The sequence below is a fragment of the Myotis nattereri genome (assembly GCF_964212035.1).
Source record: "Myotis nattereri genome assembly, chromosome: 12".
Classification (NCBI taxonomy): Eukaryota; Metazoa; Chordata; class Mammalia; order Chiroptera; family Vespertilionidae; genus Myotis; species Myotis nattereri.
The window spans coordinates 80,337,093-80,359,897 of NC_138087.1; the positions used below are offsets into that span (position 1 = coordinate 80,337,093).

The 22,805-nt window shown below is 62.8% G+C and overlaps 1 protein-coding gene across 2 annotated transcripts in view; it reads right to left on the bottom strand.

The window, feature by feature from the left end:
* The window catches only part of AK8 (adenylate kinase 8), a 60,426-nt gene that overhangs the window by 12,803 nt on the left and 24,818 nt on the right, over nucleotides 1-22,805 (bottom strand). For both annotated transcript variants that reach the window (XM_081104049.1, XM_081104048.1), the window contains one exon: nucleotides 12,277-12,418. In XM_081104049.1, the coding sequence (XP_080960175.1) occupies nucleotides 12,277-12,418 (142 nt within the window). The remainder of the gene's footprint in view (nucleotides 1-12,276; nucleotides 12,419-22,805) is intronic.

Consider the following 22,805-nt stretch of genomic DNA (forward strand, 5'->3'; position numbering starts at 1 on the left):
CTGCTCCTGGCCACGCGACCAGGCAGTGCAGGGCAGGGTGTGAGCATGGACTCCGGGGCCCTGAGCTGCCACACCCAGCGTGTGGGGGGGTGGGGGCTCTCCTCCCGCCCAGGTGAGGGCCACCCGCTGGCTTCCCTGTGCGCCCCCTGCTCGCCTGGCTGGCGTCCAGTGGCGCCCCGCAAGCCAGATGGGTCCCATCGCAGCCACTGCCCCTCTGCTCCTCGGACCCCGTCCCTGACGGGCAGAGAGCTCGAGGCCAGGAGGGACGCAGCCACGGGGCAGGCAGCCCTCCACGCGTGTGCTCGTCACAGTAACGGCCGCGCCCATAAAACTCTCCCTCATTACCAACCCCACAACCAGGGTGGGCGAAAGTAGCTTAGCCGTGAGTCTGAGAAACACCAAGTTTATTTCTGTATACAGTGGGGCCTCGACTTACGAGTGTCCTGACTAACGAGTTTTTTGAGATACGAGCCGTCTCTTGGCCGATTTTTTGCTCACATGTTTGACACTGAGCCTGCGGCTCCTAGAAGACGCGGCGGCCACGCCAGCCAGCGGGTGGTGCCCAGGTGCGGCTCCCACTCCCGGCTCTCCCGCCGCCCGTCCGCCCTCACACAGGACCGCCGAGCCTGGCGCGTTTCCACCACCAGGCGCCGGGCAAGCGGTCAAACTCAGCCTGAGCCCAGAGCTCCCCAGGGCCGCTCTCCCCGAGGCCCCGCGGGGACCATGGCGACCGCGGGCCACCCCTCGTTCCGCTGGGGGGGCCGCTGGCGCCAGCCTCTCGGGAGGCAGCGAGGCCTCAGGAGGACTTCCTTCCGCGATGGGCTTCCGTGTTCCTAAGCCGCCACGCGTGAGGCTTGGAGCAGGGAACACGGAAATGCTGTCATGACCTAAATGCTCAACATGAAAACCCAAAAGTACCTGCCGGGGCAGCACAACCGTTCTCGAAAGAAAACACATTTTATTTTATTTTATTTTTTGTTGTTAATCCTCCCCTGAGGATATATTTTTCCATTGATCTTTACAGAGAGTGGAAGGAAGAGGGAGAGACGGAGAGAGAGAAACATCGATGTGAGAGAGACACACGGACTGGTTGCCTCCCGCACACGCCCCGACCAGGGCCGGGCATCAAACCTGCAACCCAGGTCCGTGCCCTTGACTGAAACCAAACCGGGGCCTTCAGTCTGAGGCCAACGCTCTATCCACTGAGCCACGCCAGCCCAGCTTTCGGGGCATCTTTTAAATCCACCCTTGATCCCAAGAGAAAATATGCTCTAAAACTCGAGTTTCTCCATGCCAAACATTTCCACAGCGTGAGTGTGAGTGTGAGCGTGTGAACGTGAACATGTTCGTGTGAGCGTGTGTGTGTGAATGTGAGCATGTGCCTGTGAATGTGAACGTGTGCGTGTGAGCGTGAGCATGAGCGTGAGCATGTAGATATGTGTGAGTAGCTGAACCTGCCACCAGCCCGGCAGGCACAGGGCCATCATTCTCGGCGCAGCCCTGGGCCCAGGCCCTCTGCGTCCTGCAGCCTGGCGTCCCCAACTTCAACCGAGCCTTTGCTCTGTGGATGTTCCAGCTGCTTCCAGAGGAGACCCGCCTTCGGTCTGCAATGCCAGCCCCACTAAGAATAAACGCACCTCCAGCCCAGCGCCCACACCCATTTCAGCCTGGAGAGACCGTCAGTGCGGGAGCTGGGCCCCCAGATGCTCACACCGTGCTGTCTGCGAAAGGAAAGGAAGAAAGCGGTCCCAATGCCCGTCGGCAGGGGCCTGGCCGGATGAATGACTGCTCGGCCACAGGCTGCAGTACGAGGAGCCGTGAAAAGGGTGGAGCAGCCCGGCCGGCGTGGCTCAGGGGTTGAGCATTGACCTATGAACCAGGAGGTCACGGTTCGATTCCTGGTCGGGGCACAGGCCCAGGTTGTGGGCTCGATCCCCAGTGTGGGACGTGCAGGAGGCAGCCGATCAGTGATTCTCTCTCATCATTGATGTTTCTCTCTCTCTCTCTCTCTCTCTCTCTCTCCCCCTCTCTCCCTTCCTCTCTGAAATCAATAAAAACTATATTTAAAAATAAATAAATAAATACATAAAATGGCCCTTCAAGGTGACCACAGGCTCACCTCCACCACAGCCAGTGCCGGATGGAAAACTCGGGGAGCAGCCGTCTCACATTTCTTACGAAGCCCAGCCTGCCGGCCACGGCCCCTCGCCAGTCCGCCCGGTAATCGGATCGCCGTTAATTAATGAAGCTGTCAGGTGAACTGTCCTCCCCGGCCATTAGGATCCGCTCAGAAAGAGAATCCTGCCATCGCCACCCCATCCGCCCTGGCCTGCGGCTCAATTAACTTAATGCTATGCAAATGAGGGCTCTTCTCGTCATTAGCTCCTGGTCCACACACGTTAATCGCATAATCGGGCCTTCAGCAGGGTAATTAGACACGATTGCGCCCATTAGTCTTACAAGGCTAATGATTGCCGGAGGAGACGGGACGCTCCCCGGAGGAGGGGCACCTGGTTAATGCAAAGGGGACAGAGCAGGGGCAGGTACCAGGGCAGTCACGGCCCAGTGTCCCCGTCCGCCCGGGCCGGCAGGGGAAGGAAAGGGGACCAGGAAGGCCTCAGGGTGTCAGGAGGGAGAAGAGCAAACCAACAGGACACGGCCAGCCTGGGGCCAGGAGGCCCAGCTCTGCCCGCCACTCGCAGGGCGACGCAGGTGGCCCAGTCCCCTAGGGCCTCGGGTTCTCCCTGTGCGAACTGCAGGGGAAGGCCTCCAGGTCTCCTGGGTGTGACGCCCATGGATTTGAATCTCGGAATGAAGAAAGGAAGGCCTGGCCGGGGCCGGGGCAGGAGGGGTGCTGGAGAGGCCGGGCCCCTGGGCACCCCCCCTGGCAGGCTCGTGGGCAGGCACGAGGGGCGGCTGAGACGCCCATGAGGACGCTGCTTCGGTTGCTCAGCTGCCACAGCAGGTGCCACGCACCGTTATGAGCTGAATACTCTCCAAGGCCACCGTGAAGGCTGAGCCAGCTCCCGCACACACCGGGCGCCGGGCCTGGGCACGGGGCCTTGGACGGCGCGGCGGTTAAAACAAGGCCCTCGGGTGGGCCCTGGCCAGTCTGACTGGGGTGTTACAGCAGGAGGAAACGTGGGTGCTCAGGGGCACCCGGGGGGTGTGCACGGAGGAAAGTCCTGAGAGGCGCCAGGGCGGTGTCCACAAGCCACACAGAGCGGCTCAGCCCTGCCCACGGCACGTGGATCCAGCCTGCAGAGCTGCGCGAGATGCGTATCGGCCGTTCCGGCCGCCAGCCAGTGACACTTTGCTGTGGCCGCTGAGCTGACTAAGCCATTGCTGAGAGGCCTCTCAATCTCTGCCCAATGGGGTGCTGGCGCCCCCCCAAGCCCCTCCCCCCACCTCCTCCCGGCTGCGGCATAAACAGGAGTCCTCCCCAGGCCGCCTTCCTCACCGCCTGTCTGTCCTCAGACATACAGACCCTCAGCCCTGCAGGCTGTTCGAGGCCAGGGCGCCGGTCCTCGCCTGGATGCTTGCCCACAGCCTCCCTGCGTCCCCCTGTCTCCCTGCCTACAGTCCACCCTCCACCCAGAGCCTGAGCAGGCCGTGTTTATGTTTAGAGAGAGAGGAAAGAGAGAGAGGAAAGGGGAGAGAGAGAGGGGGAGGGAGGGGCCACGCCAGCAGTGTGTGAGCCACGAGACAGCAAGTATCACAGCTTCTGTTTCCTTTTGTGCCTCCAGGACGCACGCAGTACCCGCCCCGGAAGATCCCGGGTGTAGAGAGGGTAGCCCCTGCCCGACCCGCACAGCCTGCGGGCGGCACAGCCAGATTCCACAGCCTTGCTGCTCACCGCTGTCCACTCACCCGCTTCCCACCACAAGGACCTTGTGTAAGGCCCGTGAGCGAGAGGCGTCGGGGAAGGCTCCCTGGAGGAGGTGGTACACCAGACCCACGCTCCACGAGGCCCAGGCCCGGGAGAGAAGGAGAGGCGGTGCTGGAGCCCCCGACAGAGGGTCTGCCCTGCAGCCACGGAGGGGCAGCACCCACCTCGGGGTGGGGGGTCTGGCATCTGCAGAAACCTCAACGCCAGCGAGGAGGCCCTGCCCAGGGGGTGGCAGCCTCAGAACAGGCAGAGCGGGCCTTCCCCCCCACACCCCAGCAGCTGACTTTTTAGGAAAGCTGTTCTCCTTACAACTTCCCGTGGCGCTAGGAGGGGCGCTCCCTGTGTGCAGCCGCCCGCCCGCCCGCAGGGGCCCGAGGGTGGAGGGCGCGGTGCAGGGCCGCGTTCAGCGCCTGACTCATGCCCCCGAGGAGGATGGGAAATTGAAGGGCACCGGTGTGTCCAGCGTCGCTTGTGGGTAAAGAAAAACAAATAGGGATTCTCCAAGTCATCTCGCATCTCCGCCCTCCTGCCTTTCTCGGGGAAATGAATTTGCGTTACTGCCGAGCCTCGCACCTGCCAAAGGCAGGGACTCAAATGCCAGCTCCCGGGGCTGCGGGCTGGGAAAGGCCACCTGTCAGTCTGCAGCGCGGCTGGGGATTGCGGCGTCTGATCGCCGTGGGGGAGGGGTGTGCCCCTCGCCGTGTCTCACTCCCCGTGGGCTCAGGCCCACCTGGTGCGGGCCGGGTAGACCCACTGGGCCCGATGGGAGCTTAAGAGTCTGTGGGGAGAAGGGAGTTGAGGCCAGAGAGCCTTGAAGGGCGAGAGGGAGGCGGCAGGAGGGGAACTGCTGGCTGCGGGTTATCAGACCTAGAACAGGAGGTCGCTTTCTCCCCCAGCACACGTGGCCCGTGGCCCGTGGCCCGAGTGTGCCAAGAGCGGGGGTGAGCGAGGCCGGGGTCTGCCTACCGTTAGAGATGGCAGGAAGGTCAGACCCACACAGCAGGCGGGACAGGTGCCCTCGGAAAACGGAGGGAAAATGTAAAATGGCTAATAAGTAAACTGGGGTGCAGTGAGCGCCCGTGAGGCTGATCATGTCGGCCTTAGCTACCCGGACGGCACCAGGAAGACACCATGCGAGTCCCTTGTTGGATGTGGGCCGGTGTCTTCCTAAGGACGAGACTCGCAGACCCACACAGGCCCCACACCGAGTGGCCCCCGTCCCCGGCGGCCGGCCGGGCCAGCGGGTGAAGCCTGGGGGCGGCTCGCTCCCGCAGTTCACGGCCCTTTGTGCCGAGAGCCGCACACACTTCCGGCCGCGGCCGCAGGAGGGGCTCTCCAGCTCTCACCGGCGGGCGGCCCACCCATCACCCCCCGCCCGCAGTGCTCCCCCCGGAAGAGCAGCGCCTACCACCCCGTCCGCACACATCAGCCTCGCCGGCTCCTCTTGTGCAAACATTGGAAACGGGTGGTAAAATGTCACCAGTCCCCAGGCCGGAGAAAGGGGGGACCCGTCCCTTTCCTACCTCAGCACTTATTTACAGAAAGATTAAAACGCCACAGCTCCGCCGCACCCCCAGGCTGTGACCCCGCCATCCGACCCACCCACTGCCCAGGGGGCGGCCAGACCCCATTCCCAGCTCCATCAGAGCACAGCCCAGGCTCTCAGAGGGGGAGCCGGCCAGCAGGGGGTGCTGTCACCAGCAGGCAGCGTGCTGAAGACCAGCCAGTCTTGAGCTCAGGGCTAGTCACGCCACCCTCCTCGGGCACTTGGCTCAGCCCCCACTCCAACCACTTCCGTCACGGGCTCCCGTGCTCTGTGGGGTCAGCCCCTCTGCCCTGGGACCCCTGAAATTATTTAAATTGGCCGATCCACAGGAGCCCGCAGAGCCCAGGCTGCCCCACCCTTGCCTTGCACATCGCACTATGACCCACCCAAGGGTGCAGCTCCTACCTGGCCCCGCCTGCCAGCCGCCTCGTCCCAAACTGTGAGTGACTCCTCTGCCATCTCTCCCAGGGTCTCTGTGACGCCTCCCCCATCACCACAACCTTGAACTCATAAAATAGCACGGGTGCCCTGCCGATGTGGTTCAGTGGACAGAGCATCGGCCTGCAGACCAAAGCATCAGGGGTTCGATTCCAATCAAGGCCACATACCTTGGCTGCAGGCTCCTGGCCCTGGCACGTGCAGGAGGCAAACAATCGATGTGTTTCTCTCACATCAATATTTCTGTCTTTCCCTCTCTCACTCGCTCTAAAAATCAATGAAAAAAATGGGTGAGGATTAAAAATAATAATAAATAAATAGAGACAACTGTCCCTTTAAAAATAATAATAATCTACACTAATAAAATAAAAAGATGCAAATTTACCATACCTTTGCGATGCCCACCAGCCAATCAGGAGTGAGTATGCAAATTAACCTCATCGCCTCCGTGGAGACTGACAGCAAGTAGGAGGCAGCTTCCAGCACAGCCTGCTTGGCAGTCACTGCAGCGTGGAGCAGACAGGCCCCGCAGAGAGCAGAGAACCCTGGGGAGTGGGCCTAAGCCGTCAGTAGGACATCCCCTGAGGGCTCCCAGATTGGAGAGGGTGCAGTTCAGGCTGAGGGACACACACACACACACACACACACACACACACCCATGCATGAATTTCGTGCACCAGGCCTCCAGTAAATAAATAAAACAGCAGGGACAGGTGATGGAGGTTTCTCATCTTTCCAGGACTGGGTTCCACTCCAGCCCCAAGATTTCCCTGTTTGCCTGGCTCTGTGGCATCCTGACAACAGTGCAACTTTCTTCATCTGTTTGCAAAATCTTTCTTCTGCCCACATGTCACCAGGTGAACGGAACCGCCTTTCTGTGACCAGAGGGCAGCCACCTGTTCAGAGCAGCCGAAGGCCAGCCTGGCCATAGAGCCGGGCGGCTGGTATTGGGCAGGACAGACCAGCCCTCCTCCCTGGAAGCCTGGGCTGCACACAGGCACGGAGTGGCACGGACAGGCCTAGAGCTGTACAGACAGGCCTAGAGCTGTACAGACAGGCACAGGGCTGCACGGACAGGCACAGAGGGGCACAGATAGGCACAGAGTGGCACGAACAGGCACAGAGCTGCATGGACAGGCACAGAGCTGCACAGACAGGCACAGGGCTGCACAGACAGGCACAGAGCTGTACAGACAGGCACAGAGCTGTACAGACAGGCACAGAGCTGTACAGACAGGCACAGGGCTGTACAGACAGGCACAGAGCTGTACAGACAGGCACAGAGCTGTACAGACAGGCACAGGGCTGTACAGACAGGCACAGGGCTGCACGGACAGGCACAGAGCTGTACAGACAGGCACAGAGCTGCACAGACAGGCACAGGGCTGCACGGACAGGCACAGAGCTGTACAGACAGGCACAGGGCTGCATGGACAGGCACAGAGCTGTACAGACAGGCACAGAGCTGTACAGACAGGCACAGAGCTGTACAGACAGGCACAGAGCTGCACGGACAGGCACAGAGCTGTACAGACAGGCACAGGGCTGCACGGACAGGCACGGAGCAGCACGGACAGGCACGGAGCAGCACGGACAGGCACAGAGCTGCACGGACAGGCACGGAGCAGCACGGACAGGTGCGGAGCTGCATGGATAGGCGCGGAGCTATACAGACAGGCACGGTGCTGTACAGACAGGAACGGAGCTGTACAGACAGGCACAGGGCTGCACGGACAGGCACAGAGGGGCACAGATAGGCACGGAGCAGCACGGACAGGCACGGAGCTTTACAGGCATAGAGCTGTACAGACAGGCATGGAGTGGCACGGACAAGCCTAGAGCTGCACGGACAGGCACAGAGCTGCATGGACAGGCACAGAGCTGCATGGACAGGCACAGAGCTGTACAGACAGGCACAGAGCTGTACGGACAGGCACGGAGCTGTACAGACAGGCACAGGGCTGCACGGACAGGCACAGAGCTGCACGGACAGGCACGGAGCAGCACGGACAGGCACGGAGCTTTACAGGCATAGAGCTGTACAGACAGGCATGGAGTGGCACGGACAAGCCTAGAGCTGCACGGACAGGCACGGAGCTGCATGGACAGGCACAGAGCTGCATGGACAGGCATGGAGCTGCATGGACAGGCACAGAGCTGCACGGACAGGTACAGAGCTGCACGGACAGGCACGGAGCTGCACAGACAGGCGCGGAGCTGCATGGACAGGCATGGAGCTGCACGGACAGGCGCGGAGCGGCACGGACATGCGCGGAGCTCTGAGCATCAGGGACACGTGAGGTTCCCACGTGGCACCTGCCGATGCCAGGCTCCTCGGAGGGTCCCCTGTTCCTCTCATTTCATCCTCACATCTGACGTCCCTCATGGACTTCCCCTGCAGTCCAGCTGGGGAAACTGAGGCACAGAGAGGCACGTGACCTGCTGCAGGAAATTTGGGTTCCGAGTTTTAACTGTCAATGACATTATCTTGGTCACATAGAGCATTTCCCCCTTCACCCGTCCTGCCCACGCACATCCTCCCAGCAAATGCACGCGGGCACCCAGCAAAGGGTGAGGGCAGAAGGTGGGGCAAGCGTTTGAGAATGAAGGAACCTGAGGCTCAGAGAGGGTAAGTGGCGCTTACCCAGTGAGCAGCAAAGCAAACGGTCACGCACATGCATGAGCTGTGGGGAAACTCTGGGCGGGAGGGCCGGCTGAGAGGTGGCTGCCAAATGCTGACGCGGGGAGAGGCCCGTGGTCCGCCCCGTCCCCCCCTGTCCCCCCCCCCACGGCCACGCTCCATCGGCACCCTGCACCCAGACACTTGCTGAGGCCACGGTGACTTCTTGCAGAGGGTTCAGTCCGAGCTAAAGCACTGCACCCACGTGGGCCTCCGCCAGCGGGGCCAGTGGCCGGCCGGCCCTCGCTGCACGTCCTCCTGCGCAAGGTCAGGGTGACCTCGGGACCCTGTGCGGCAGCGGCTCGGCAACTCCACCGATGGCGGGGGTCTGCGGGGAGCCCGTCTTCAAGAAAGAACCTTCTTCCCAAAACAAAGGCGCCACGGAGCCCAGGGTGGTGATAAGTATTCCAGCCCGTGTCTGCACGCTCCCCGGCGGCGGCGGGGTCACCCGGGTTCTATTAGCTCAATTAATGAGGAGGAGATAAGGCTAACGGCTCGTGCGCCCGGCGGCTCCGCGCGGAGCTGCAGTAATGGAGTTATTAACCTCAGTCAGCACTGACGCCGCGGCTGAGTCCAACTCCATCTCCTCGTTCAGGCTCCATTAACGGGCTGTTTATTACCCCTAATCCACGGGAGGGTCCGCGGCAGAATGGGAGGACCGCGTGGTGATGAGAGAGAGAGAGAGAGAGAGAGAGAGAGAGAGAGAGAGAGAGGGGCAAGACACCCTCTCTCGTTTGCATTTTAATTTTTCTTTGGTCCATCCCTCTGCTGTGCTCTTTAGACATGATGTTGAGACGTTAGAGGTGGCAGGGCCGCTACCCAAGGGGTCTCCTGTGTGGTCCCCGAGAACACACTGTCATGGGGACTAAAAAGGAGCAGGCACGGCCCGGCGGCGTGGCTCCGTGGTGGAGCAACGACCTAGGAACCAGCCGATCAGGGTTCAATTCCCGATCAGGGCACAGGGCCGGGTGGCGGCTCAGTCCCCGGTGTGGGGCGTGCAGGAGGCAGCTGATCAATGGCTCTCTCTCATCATTGATGCTTTTCTCCCCCACCGCCCCCTTCCTCGCTGAAATCCATAAAAACATGTATTTTTTAAAGAGTAACAGCATGTGAACCAATCAGAGCGCTCGGGCATGCCAGCTGTGTTCACCTGTGCCACGCCCCACAGGTCCCACGGCTTGCGCGTAGCGTGGTCGCACGGAGCATCCCACCCGCGCTCGCAGCAATGGGTCCCCGTGGGTATGGCCCCCATGGCGATTTCTCGGCCGCGCCCCTGCCCAGGTGCTGTCAGGCGAATAAGGAACTCCCTCCCAGTGCAACCCGCGGGGCCTGCATGTCGTCCAAAGGCAAGAAACGCGAGCAGACGGCTGCCAGGGAAAAACACCTCGAGGCAGCGGTCAGAACCCACCCACACGGAGCAGATGTGGCCAGCGCTGCCCACGGCCGCCCCCAGAGCAGGACCGCATCTGCCAATTCAGGAACAGGAGTTCAGAGCCGCATGGCGACCACTGCAAAAACAGGCAAACCGGCAGCGGCGCAAGCGAGTGACGGTGCAAACAGGCGCGGAGAAGGCCTCACCCGACATGCGGGCGGGAGGGCGTGCGGAGGGTGCTTTCGGGTTATGAATCGCTCACACACGGACCCCTTCACTCTGCACAGCCAGAGGGCTGTCCAGGCAAAGATCAGAGGCCACCGACAGGTAAGAAAACCAGCCGGGGGCAGGGTCAGAGCTAAGCGCTGGCCAGCAGAAGGGGTCAAAGTAACGGCCAAGAACGGGTGCGGGGCTGGGCTCTCCCAGCGGCTCCAGGCAAGGGACACAGCCCCGGGCCTGGGCACTGTCCCGAGCAAACCTTCTCAGGGCCTGGAGCGGATGAAGGGAGACCTGAGTGGCACACACCCTGGCAGGGGGGGGGAGGAGGAGGAGGAGGAGGAGGAGGAGGAGGAGGAGGAGGATGGTTAAAGATGGAAGTCGGACTGGGAGGGAAGGCGGTGCCCCCAGGCACGCCTGGGACTGGGCGGGCCGGACGGTCAGTGAAGAGAAGGTGTTCTTGTCCCACCGGAGCAGCCTGCGTGACCGGCAGGGCTTGTTTGAAGCCCCCCTCCCCCACCCCCCCAGAAATCTGACCAGCTCCCAGGCCCGCTGACCGCAGGGGCCGCCTGGGTCCCCTCATGGCCCCTCCCTCCGGCTCCCTGGAGGAAAGGGAGCTTTAGCGAAAGCCGACCACACACCCGGCACAACTGGGAGCCAAGTGCGAGGACGCCTGTCCCTGCTGTCCCTGCTCCCCATGGCAGCCCAGTCCCTGGCTCGGGCTCCTCTGGGTGTGGGGCACACAGCTCCTTAGTCTAAAAAATAATAAATAAAAACAAAAACACCCGGACACACCGCAGTTTCCAACGTGCACGAAGCCACCTGGGACACACACCAGCTCCTCCAGACCAGCGACCTGGGGTGACTTCTTCCTGGTCCCCCGACTTAGCCCAGTGGAACAGAGGGGGGCGGTGCAGGCCACGCTCATCCAGTCCTGCCACCAGCTGCTGAGCCCACTGCCACCCGCTCAGCCGGGCCCGGCCCTCCCCAGGGGTCTCTGAGCCGCGGCAGTAGCTCTACCGGGGCCTGAGCAGGGGACGCGCCCCAGGCCGTGCCCGCCAGGAGCAGGGTCACAGCCACGGCTGCCCGCCGCTCCCCGCAGAGGCGGGAAAGGGAGTCTGATACGCGGCCAGAGCCGCTCCCGCCGCCAGGCAACGCTGGCTACGAGGCTCTCGAAACGGAGGCTCTGCAGCCCGACGCGCCTGGCATCGTCCTTGTTTCTTTCCTCTTCTTCCTTTCTCATTTTATTTTTATATTTTTACTATTATTATTACATTTTAACAAACTTTATAGCCCATTGTATTTGTTCTCAAATAACTCTTCCTCCTCCTTTTTGACACATCAATTACTCGGCTCATCTCCCTTGCGGTGCGCGGACGTAATTCAGTGCGATGCGCCGGGGGCGCCAGGCGGGAGCCAACAAAACATGGCATCTGAACACCGCCCCTCCATGGCTCTCGGAGGAGATTTATGTTTGACAAGGAGACAATAACTTCGTTTCCTGATCAGCCAAAGGGGGCGCTTTCTGCGTCCCATACACGGAGCAGCTTGCCCTTCCCAATAATTCTATTTACTAGAGTGAATATATTTTAATAATAAAATTGATATATATGTAAATTTATTTCCATCTCATTTCATCGAACCCTCCTAAAAAAGAGCCTTTGTAGGCGGTTTTCCCATCCGGATGATAGATCGCCGGGCTGTGGGCCCAGGTTGGTTTCTGGCTGTAATTCTGTCGAGATTCCCTCCCCGCGCCGCCCGATTCCCGCCCTGCGTCCGCCCAGGCTGGGGGGCTCGCTTCTGAGGGCCTCTCTCTTCCTCGGCCTTTATCGGGGCTGACATCACTTCCTGAATTAACCATGAACATGTTTAACTGAGAGCAGAGTCGGTGGTGGGAGAGGAACATGGAGGTTGCATCCGCGCGGGACCGCCCTCGCTGGGGGTCGGGAAATAATTAACCGGCACCACCGACTGCAGCTCAGGAAGGGGCTTCCTTCCCGCCCCGAATCCCAGGGTCTCCCCGCTCCGCCGGTTGCTTGGGAAGGAACACCCCGGTCTCCCTCGAGGTGGGGGGGCGGCGGGGAGGGGCCCTGCGCCGCGGGAACCGGGAGCTGAGGGACCGGACGGCCGCTCACCTGTTGGGCTTGTGGCCCACGCTGTCCAGCAGGCGCGCCTGGTCCAGGTCCCGCGGGAAGCCGTGCAGCACCCACCCTCGGTGCACGCAGTCGTGCTGGTTCAGGCGCTGGTTCAGCACCTTCAGGATGAGGCTGTCGGGGACTGAGAGAGGGACAGGGTCACTGCCGGCCGGCGCCTCCCCTGGCCCCCAGGAGCGCGGGGGCCCGGGCCGGGGGCTGCCAACTGGACTTGCCCATGGACTAAACGGGCAGAGTCGGGTGTCGGTGGGCAAGACGGTGGGTGCCCTTCCCAGCCCCTCCACCTCCCAGTGACGGGAGAACGTGGCTGCCTGAGATGGTCCAGGGTGACCTGACCTTGACCTTTCCCTGACCTAGCCATGCCCCTCGGCAGCCCTAGCCCCCAGCCCCGCAGCCTGTGGCCGTTTCCCCAGAGGATCCAGATTTGCAGCAAGAGACTCTGCCCAGATGCTCACCAGCCCCCCCAACTCACCAGCCCCCCCAGCTCACCAGCCCCCCCAGCTCACCAGCCCCCCAACTCACCAGCCCCCCAGCTCACCAGCCCCCCCAGCTCACCAGCCCCCCCAGGGCTCATGTCCCGCCCGCAGGGGATCACAGGGTGCCCGCCCCCCACCCCATGTAAGACTGGACTCTCTCGGGAGCTCAGCTCTGGCTGTACCCACAGCCTCAGTCTCCCGGGGAGGAGAGCGGAGAAGCCTCTGTTTACACCCACAGCTGACATGTCCCCAAACCTCCTCTCTCCTCGGTCCATTGAGCGTCCTGTGCTCATGCTCTGCGCTCTGGCAGTTTGCTGGGCACCGCCTGCACCTCACCCTCATTCTCCCAGAAACGCCTGGTAAATGCTATGAACGCGACGCAAGAGCTGAGGCTAGGGCTGCAGTGGGGGAGGGGGGGTCTGCTTGTCCGCCTCCGCCCCTGGGGGGGGGGGCGAGCGTCGCGCATCTGAAACCTCCCACAAGGTGCCCTGGAGGCTGCCAGCCAGGTGGGCACGGGGAGAGGTGCAGGCGCAGAAACCCCGCTAACTCTGCTTTCCTTGTGGCCGCGACCCCCGGCGACCCCGTCACCAGAAGCGGAAAGTCCCGAGACCTTCGTGTCTCCCCGTGTCTCCAGCCCTTCTCTCCCAGGCCCCGGGAAGCGCAGAAAAGGGGTTCCGCCCGATGAGAGCTCTGGCCACGCAATGCGAAGGAGAGGCCATCCAGCGAACCCCTTTCTTCTCCCGCTTAGCCTGCTGTGGCTCCCTAGTGCTCGGAGGGCAAGAGCGGCCCCTCCCCACGGCCAACAGGGCTCACAAGCCTCACTCCCACCTCCCAGCTGGTGACTCTCCCCATGTCTCCCCGCCGTGAGCACACAGCCCCCCACCCAGGACACATCATGCCTTGCCAGGGGCGAGCCTTGGGACTCAGCCTCCCAGGATCCCCTGGGACGCTGCACCGAGGACTGACTCTCGTTTCCTATGGAACATCTGCCTCAGGAGACCACACCTCCTCACTCCCCAGATAACACAGGGCCGCGCGTAGTAGGTGCACAGCAACCACGACGATGTGTTCAAACCAACCAGGCCAGACCCGGAGCAGGCGGCAGAGAGTGAGAGCCGCTGAGGCCGCCACAGCCCCCTTGGGTGCTGGCTGACTTCCAGGCGCTCACCCACCCTCCCCGAGCCTCGCTCCGCATCCACAACGGGGACCACGGATCTGTCGCCACGGCGCCCACACGGCATTCACAGTCCCAGGCCTGGGGACCTCGCAGGCGCTGTGCTTCCAGCCCAGGAGGGTCCCGGAGGCCCTGGGGCGGCCCGTTGACTTGGAGCAGGCCTGTCAGTTACAGGCTGAGATCGCGGAAGCTGCGGGCCCTGTCCGTGCCCCGCCCCCCACATCTAGGGCTGTGACCCGCGGGCGCCCTCGCTCCTGGGCAGAGGCTGGGGGCGGGGGTGGGGTGGGGGTGAGGGTGGGGCAGTGTGCACGCCGCCCTCTGCAGGCTCCACATTCCAGGCTCCTCCGTGCGAGCGTGCAGGGGCACTGGCTCCCGCATGGCCCTGTCCTATGAGGGACGGGGAACCCCGAGGACCTGCCTCCTCGAGGTCACCAACCCTGCCAGAGAGCCCCCCGCCCCCAGCCGAGGGGGCAGCCAGGCAGGAGCGGGCAGACCCCACCGGGGGCTCTCCACACTGTCCTTGTAACACTGTCCCTCCCCCTCGTCGCTCAGACGCTGTCAGTGGGGCCTCGGTCCCTCCAGGAGGTCGGCCGCCTCGGGCCTGATTCCCGGCTCACGGCTCACATCTGGGCGCCCCCCGGGGCTGGCTCTCGATGTCCTGTCAACCCCGCCCTAGACGCGGCGCGAACACCCCCTTCCATGAGGCCTCGCGCCACGTGTCTCGGGTCTTTCTTTTCCCTCAGCATCCAATGACCTCCAGGTGATTAAAACCTCACCATCTATTTCCTGCCAGCGGGCGCTTGGCAAGGGGCTGGTGGAGCCGCGGGCACAGGGGCTGGTGGGAGCCGCGGGCACAGGAGCTGGTGGAGCCGCGGGCACAGGGGCTGGTGGGAGCCGCGGGCACAGGTGAGAGGCGCCCAGGTCCCCGCGCCCCTGGTCCCCTCTGTCCTGCCTGGGAGTCCTGTCTAAAGGCCTGGGCGCCCTGGGCACAGGCTGCCCTCATCTCAGGCAGGTCCCCTCAGAGAGCCGCCCCGAGTGAGGAGGGCCCAGGCCTGACCCCCGTGGGAGCCCAGGGGGCAGAGGGACAGACAGAGGGACAGAGAGGGACAGACAGGTTTCTCCCGCCCAGGGTGCCTGCCTGCTGCTCCCTGCTCCCCCTGCTGTCCATCTGTGCTCCTGCACGCCGCCCGCCAGCCCGGACCGGCCCGCTCAGGGCTCAGCTGGGGAGGGAGGGGCACAGGGGCTCGGCTGCTGGCGTGGCCCCAAAGGACTAGGACAACAGTGGAGAGGAAACAGCTCCCAGGGCCGGAGCCTAAAGGCAGGAAGGGCCCCGGTGGACGACAGACCCAGAGGAGGTGTTGACCCTGCTGCCAGCCCCGGGCAGACCAGATTAAGCTGAGCACTCACCACCCACCCAGCACACATCCCACCCACCCACACGCCCACGCACACACACACACGCAGCCTACACACACTCAGAAACACACACACACACGCAGCCTACACACACTCAGAAACACACACACACATGCAGCCTACACACACTCAGAAACACACACACACATGCAGCCTACACACACTCAAACACACACACACACGCAGCCTACACACACTCAGAAACACACACACACACGCAGCCTACACACACCCAGAAACACACACACACATGCAGCCTACACACACTCAAACACACACACACACGCAGCCTACACACACTCAGAAACACACACACACATGCAGCCTACACACACTCAGAAACACACACACACATGCAGCCTACACACACTCAGAAACACACACACACACGCAGCCTACACACACTCAGAAACACACACACACACGCAGCCTACACACACTCAGAAACACACACACACATGCAGCCTACACACACTCAAACACACACACACACGCAGCCTACACACACTCAAACACACACACACATGCAGCCTACACACACTCAGAAACACACACACACACTCAGAAACACACACACACACGCAGCCTACACACACTCAGAAACACACACACCCTGCACCCCCCCACACACAGCCTACACCCACCTACATCCCACCCCACACACACACACACATGCACACACACACTGAGAAACACACACACACACACACCCTGCACCCCCCCACACACAGCCTACACACATCCCCCCCCCCACCCCCCCCCCCCACACACACACCCTGTGCCTGTCCCTGTAACTCCTTTCCCTCCTCAAGCCCCTGAAATCCAGGTAAAGACATGGGGCTCCTGTCAGGCTCGCTTCCCTCCCGCCAGCCTCCCAAGGCAGCCCAGTGGAGCGGGAGGGGCGGACAGGACTGCTCTCCCACCTCCGCACGCTGACGCCTGGAAGGAAGGGGCTCCCTCCCGCGCCTCCCCAGGAGGATGCTGGGGGCTTGGCCAGGCTTGGCTGGGACCCTGTGGGCCCCCAACGTACAGTCACTGTAATTCAACAAAAGCTATTGCTGGGGAGACTTAACACCGCGCCCCCCTCCCCGATGGCGCTGGCGCCGACTCCAGGCAGCTGAGCCTGCACCCTCCTGGCTGCAGCCACCAGAAATGACCGTCTCGGAGGGACCTGCAGCGCCAACAGGGCCCGCGTTAGTTTGTTATTTCCTGCCACCTGCTGGCCGAGCGGGGCTCTGCGCGCCACACGCACAAACGGTGACCTTAGCGGAGACACTGAGGGATCTGAACTGGGGGCCGCCAGCAGCTCAATGCCCGGCGCCTCCCTGGTCACGCCCCAGACAAGCTCCACCTCGCTGGCCTGGGACTCCCTGAGGCTTCGAAAGTCTACATTCCACCGTCTCTGTTGCTTAACGATATCCCTTAACACTGCTGGGCAGACAACGGCGCCGGGAGTAACGTTCTGAACACGGGCTTTTCTCAGGCCTAGAAACGGGCGCTATCCCTGCGGCTCTCGCCAATCGGGAGCACGTTCGCGCGGCTCACCCCTCCAGATGGCCAGCCCCTTCCCACCACTCCCAGCACTCCCTCTGCCAGTCCACCGGGCGCGGAGCACGGACAGGATCGCGGCCTGCACACGCCGAGGCGAGGCGCCCGCAGCGCCAGGCGGAGCCCTCCCACCGCCTCCGCCAGCTCGTCTGTCCAGTGAGGTTTCAGACAGGAAAAGACCGTTTAAAATACAGACGTTCTTCTGTAAATAAATGGTGCTGCACCCGGCAAATTAATCGGGCTTTTAATAAACTGCTCGCCCGCACTGTACAGCGATTTGATAATTAGTTATTCTTACCTCAGGACCCAAGTCGACGCCTCCCAGTGACTGTGAACGTGGAAATGGGAATGAGAGGCGGCCAGCCAGGCTGTCGGGGTCGGGGTTCGAAGTGGAGGGTCTCACAGCCACCGATCCCCGTGGGCCTAGTTTACGGAACAGGATTCCCCTCCATGTTGATGGGTTCGGGGCTCAGACGAGTTAGTCCCCCACTTTTCAAGGGCAGTGAGAATGCACACCCCTGCCCACAGGATCGGTGAGGAGAAAACCAGCAGCCCTGGGAAGTGGGGAGCAGGTGGGAGCCCCGTTTTCTGGGATGGAGTCCGATGTGGATTCATTTAATGAGCGCGTGCTGTCATGCCTGCTGTGCGCGCGGCTCTGTTCTAAGCGTGTATTCGTTTAACACCAGCATTAATGCAAGTGATCTTCCCAACAGCCCCATTTTACAGATTAGGAAACTGAGGCACAGAGAGAGGAAGTGACCTGCCCAAGGCCACACAGCTAACAGGCAGCGGGCCCAGAGTTAAGGCAGATGACCAGCCTCTGGGCCACGTGCCCCATCTCTGCTCTCCCCCTGCCTTTGGGGGGAAGGGGAGACAGCGTGAACCCTGCCATCCACCTGCGGCCACTCGCATGCTGGGCTGCCTGGAGCTCACCCTTCACTCACGACCCTGCTGAACTCCCATCGGACCCTGGCCCCGGGGCAGACGGCGCCAGCAGAGGCACGCTCTCCACGGTTCCTCTGCTCCCCCTGCCAACGCCCCTCCACCGCACCCCCACCCTCACCCCCACTTCCCCTCCCTGGGAGCCCTGTGGACAGGTGCTGAGCTGAAGGGCGCGGGCCGCGCTCCCTCTCGCCTGTCACAGCCGTGCCGCATGCCCCGCGGGGAAGCCTTGAGCTGGCAAACCCCAGCCAGCCTCCTGTCCCTGATCTGACGCGGGGACACAGCCGCTGTCCGAGGCTGGGCCTGCAGAGCTCACCAGGGCCGGCCCCTCGCAGGCCCCTCTGCCAGCCCAGGAGAAGGAGCCGGTGTGAGGGACAGTCCCCGAGGCCCGGGCTTCAAGCCGCACCTGCCGGGGGTGCGCGGAGACCTGCCGGCCGGGGCCTCGGGCCCAGCCTGTCGCAGGCGATTTCACAGCTGAGTGGGCTGGAGGCCGCGGGCTGTCGGGAGGGGACGCTTCCAGAGCTGCGGTCAGAGCGAGAAGGACACGGCGTCGGGGCCGCTTAGCCCTGCCAGGCACATGGCGTCGCCTCCGTCTGCGGCCTGGGAGCCGGCACGAGCGAGCCCTGGGAGCCCCGTCCAGCACAGCCCCCGCGGGACGGCCCAGGGCGGGGAGAGGACGCGTGGACCGGAAGCATGAGCGAGCGGAGAGCCCCGCTGCCTCCGCTGCCCCGCTGTCCGGCCCCTGAACGAAAGCCTGCGACCTTGATGGTGACAGAGCCTTCGGTGCCGCGGGCGAAGCGCCAGCCTGATAAAGCGGAGGCTGCACGCCCTTCGCGATGAAAGTCTAGTCTGAGCGACACAGGAGCCGGCCCTCTGACCCGTTCTCTCTCCGTCCTCGTGAGCAGGCCCTCCTGCCACGGAGACCTGCTGCGGATGGAGCCTGTCCCCCGGCCACGGCTCCCACAGCCACAGCCCCCCCGCCACACCCTCACCATGGTCCTCACCTGGCCATGGCTCCCACGGCCACGGCCCCCACAGCCCCCCCCACACAGCCACAGCCACAGCCACGGCCCCACAGCCCCCACACACACACGGCCACAGCCCCTCCCAACTGAAAGCCTGCGCCTCCTTCCCAGGAGGAAGTCTGTGTGGCGTCCCAGCGGAGAATGAGAAGTTGGACTTGAAATAAAGGAGCCACTTCAAAAGCACCGCCAGGCCCAGGCGAGGCCCTGGGATGCAGCAACTCGGGGCTGGTGACCTCCCCCCCCACCCGGCAGCCCTGCAGTGGGGGTGCCCGGGGCCCCCCAGTATGGACAGGGAGGGACACAACCAGCAAGCGAGGCCGATGACACACATGCTGAATGAGAGAGTAAATGAGCGTGTGTACCACTGACTGCCTGGCCCGCACGCATGTGTGCATGTGTGTGTGTGTGCGCGAATGTGTGTGTGTGTGTGTGTGTGTGTCCATGCGTGTGTGCAGAAAAAAATGAAAGAAAAATGTGGTTTTTTCAATCATAAAAAGGGAGTTGCACCGCAGGGCCCCTAAAGCTTGTGAAAAATTAAACTCGACGGATTCAAACTGTCCTATTTCCACTTCAAACGCGGAGGCACTGAGCTCTTCCCACCTGAGCTTCAAACGCCGGCACCTAGAAAGTTCCTCTCCAAACACGCAGCCCCCGGCCCCCCAGCGCCGCACTCCGTCTCTCCCTCCTAATTACACCCGTGAGTCCATCCACCAGCCGCTGAATAATTCAGCCGGCGGCGTGGGTAACACCGCGGGCTGCGGAGTCGGGGTCCCCAGGCCCCTCCATGGTGGGGAGCCCCGGCCCCCCCGCCCCCCCGCCCCGGGCTGCACTCTGCCTCCTCCTCGGACGGGCAGGTTTACTTTGCCTCTCAATGCAGCAAATCCCCGCGATGTTTAACAAAAGCAAAAAGCCGGTCTATTGTCGCATCGTTCGTGTGCATTTAGCGATGAGAATATTAATTCCCCCAAAAAGGAGGCGCCCCGGCTGCGCTCTGATCCTCCCCCTGGGACATGGATGCACGGAAGGCTCTGGAAAACGCTCCTAATCACCCCCATTTGGGGCTGGTTTGTCTGGTCTGTGCTGGGAGGGCTGTGCCGGCTGTGGGGGGGGGTGGTCTCATTACCAGAAAGGATGCAAATTAGAGTCGAATCTCCTCAAATCTCCCACCTCCTCTCAGCTCTGCCGCCACGAAGGCCCTTCTCCAGATGGAAGTGCAGGGGGCAGGCAGCACGCAGCGCAGCCGGGTCTGTCTCCCCGTCATTCTCCTGTGCATCGGGGGACCTGCTCTTAGGGGAGCCGCTGCTCTCGCCTGAAGGCCCAAGTGCCGGGGTGAGCAGGGGGTGCGGCCCGTCGCCGGGCTGCGTGGCCGTCGGGGAAGCTGACGGGCGGTGGGGCGGGTACAAGGCTGAGGTGAGTTGGTCACTGGCGGTGTCCCGGCCAGCAGGCCGGTTGGCCGGTGCTGGAATGCACACCCCTCTCTGCTGGGGACGGGGCGTGTGGAAGCTGGCGGCCAGCTCAGCCCCACAGCGGGGACGCACCCACACTGCTGGCCCCAACCCGACAGCCCCACACGGTCTCCGTGCAAAGCGGACGGACCAAGACAAACACCTCACACTCAGAGCAAAGGCCTAAACACATGCAAGGCAGCCTGTGGCTGTGACGTCTCCCCTGGGGGATGGTCAGGGGAGCCCAAGCAACGTGCAAGCAGGAAAACAGCTCTGATACGAGCCACGTATCAGAGCTGCAATCAGGGGCCAGGCCATAGCTACCACCCACAGACACACACAGCCACACGCAGCCACACACAGCCACACACAGCCACACGCACAGCCACACACACAGCCATACGCAGACACACACAGCCACACACAGACACATGCAGACACAAGCAGTCACACGCAGCCACACACAGCCACACACACAGCCACACGCAGCCATGCACGCAGCCACGTGCAACCACACACAGCCACACGCAGACACAAGCAGTCACACACAGCCACACACACAGCCACGTGCAACCACACACAACCACATGCAGCCACATGCAGTTAGTCATGCACACAGCCACGCACACAACCACACACACCACACACATAGCCACACACACACACACCGCACACATGGGGCCATACCTCACGGCTGGAACCCCGGGGCCAGGGGAAATTAAAGCTGTGCAGACTCCCAGGGGTGGACTGAGGCGGGTGAGCAGGGCTGGTTGTCACATGAAGGGAAATCTGGGGACCCGGCGCCCAGTGGGCAGGGGCGGAGGGCCGCTTTCCTGGGAAGCGCGGGGCCCTGTGGTGGGAGCGTGCCCAGGGAAGGCGGCCACGGAGTCACCACCGATGCAGGCAGGAATGAGCGCTCGAGCCCGTGGGTCTGCCTTGGGGAGGAAAACCACATTTACAAAGAGGCGCCGACCCCCGCACTGACATGGAGAGCCAGCAGCGGAGAAGCTGTTTTTCCGCACCCAGGACAGCTTTTTACTGTTCCGTGCCCGCGTCAAAGTGACAGGGGCCCCGGCAGCCGAGTCACGCGGCCCAGGGCCGACGGGTGTGCCGTGCGCAGCCTGACGCAGGTGCCTGTAACGGGGACGGCTAATCAGAGAGGTGGGTGCAGCCCCCGAATAGTGTGCTCTGTGTGCGGCGGCTCGAGGCGGAATGAGTGTACGAGGCCAGACCTATAGGTTTCCAAGCCCAGGGCACCGGGCGAGCACCTCCCCACGCCGCTGTCCACGGCGCGTCCCGGGGGCCAGGGTCGAAGGTTTAGGACGAGCGAGAGGGGCCCTGGGGCCTCTGTCCGTGGCCGTGGGAAGATGGGAAAGCAACACGGTTATTAATTTCGCTGCTGATCCGAGAGGCGGAGGTGTTGGCAGCCCCGTGAGGACACGGAGAACATGACTGAGTCGGCGAGGTCGCGGCTGGGACATGGCATCGGGGGCCCCGCGGGGACGGGAGCAGGCGCTCCACACGGCCAAGGGCGACATCTGGATCTCATGGCGGAGCGGGGGATGCAGGGGACGATGACCGCAGAGTGGCCTCGACGCTCTGCGGTGACAGGGCTGCCGTCTCGGGGGCTGCGGCTCAAGGTGAGCGAGAGGGCGAGAGCCTGAGCAGCAGGGACGCAGGGCCGACCGGGAGGCACAGAGGCAGCCGCAGCCAGCAGCGGGCAGAGCGGCCCGTGGAGGCGGCCGCACCCGGGACACCGCCTGGCCCTGGGGGTGGCGGTGCATCTCTGCACGGGCCGGCTGCCTGCAGGAGCTCTGACTGCCCACTCCGAGGGGCCTGGGTGTGCCCCCGGGGGACAAGGCCCCTTGTCCTTACCCGGAGCCTCTGCCCGTCCCCTGAGCCCTTGCCCCTGGCAGGTGCCCGGTGGACATCATTGGTGGGTGGCCGGAGCCTGCCTCGGGGATGGCTGCACGGAGCGCAGGTGTCTAAAGCATGCCCAGGCCCTGGCTGGCTTTGCTCAGTGGATAGAGCGTCAGCCTGTGGACTGAAGGGACCCAGGTTCGATTCCCATTGAGGGCACATGCCCAGGTTGTGGGCTCGATCCCCAATAAAGAGCATGCAGGAGGCAGCTGATCAATCATTCACTCTCATCCTGATGTGTTTCTCTCTCTCTCTCTCTCTCTCCTTTCCTCTCTGAAATCAATAAAAATATTAAAATACTAAAATAAAATAAAACGTGCCAGGAAGTGAGGGAAACCTAAGATGCCTCGAGGGGCGCCCAAGAAAGCAGCCACCATCTGTGGGCGCAGGAAACTGGACAGAATGAGTGCACAGGCTCCCTTCCTCAGGGAGCATCTTGGGGTGCTTTCAGGGCGCGGACCGTGGGGCGGGGCCCGGGGAGTGACTGGGCCCAGCCTCCTGTCGGCAGGCGGCTCGGACCTGAGGCCCAGGGGCAGCCACTGCGCTCCGTCTGGCACGGCTGGCA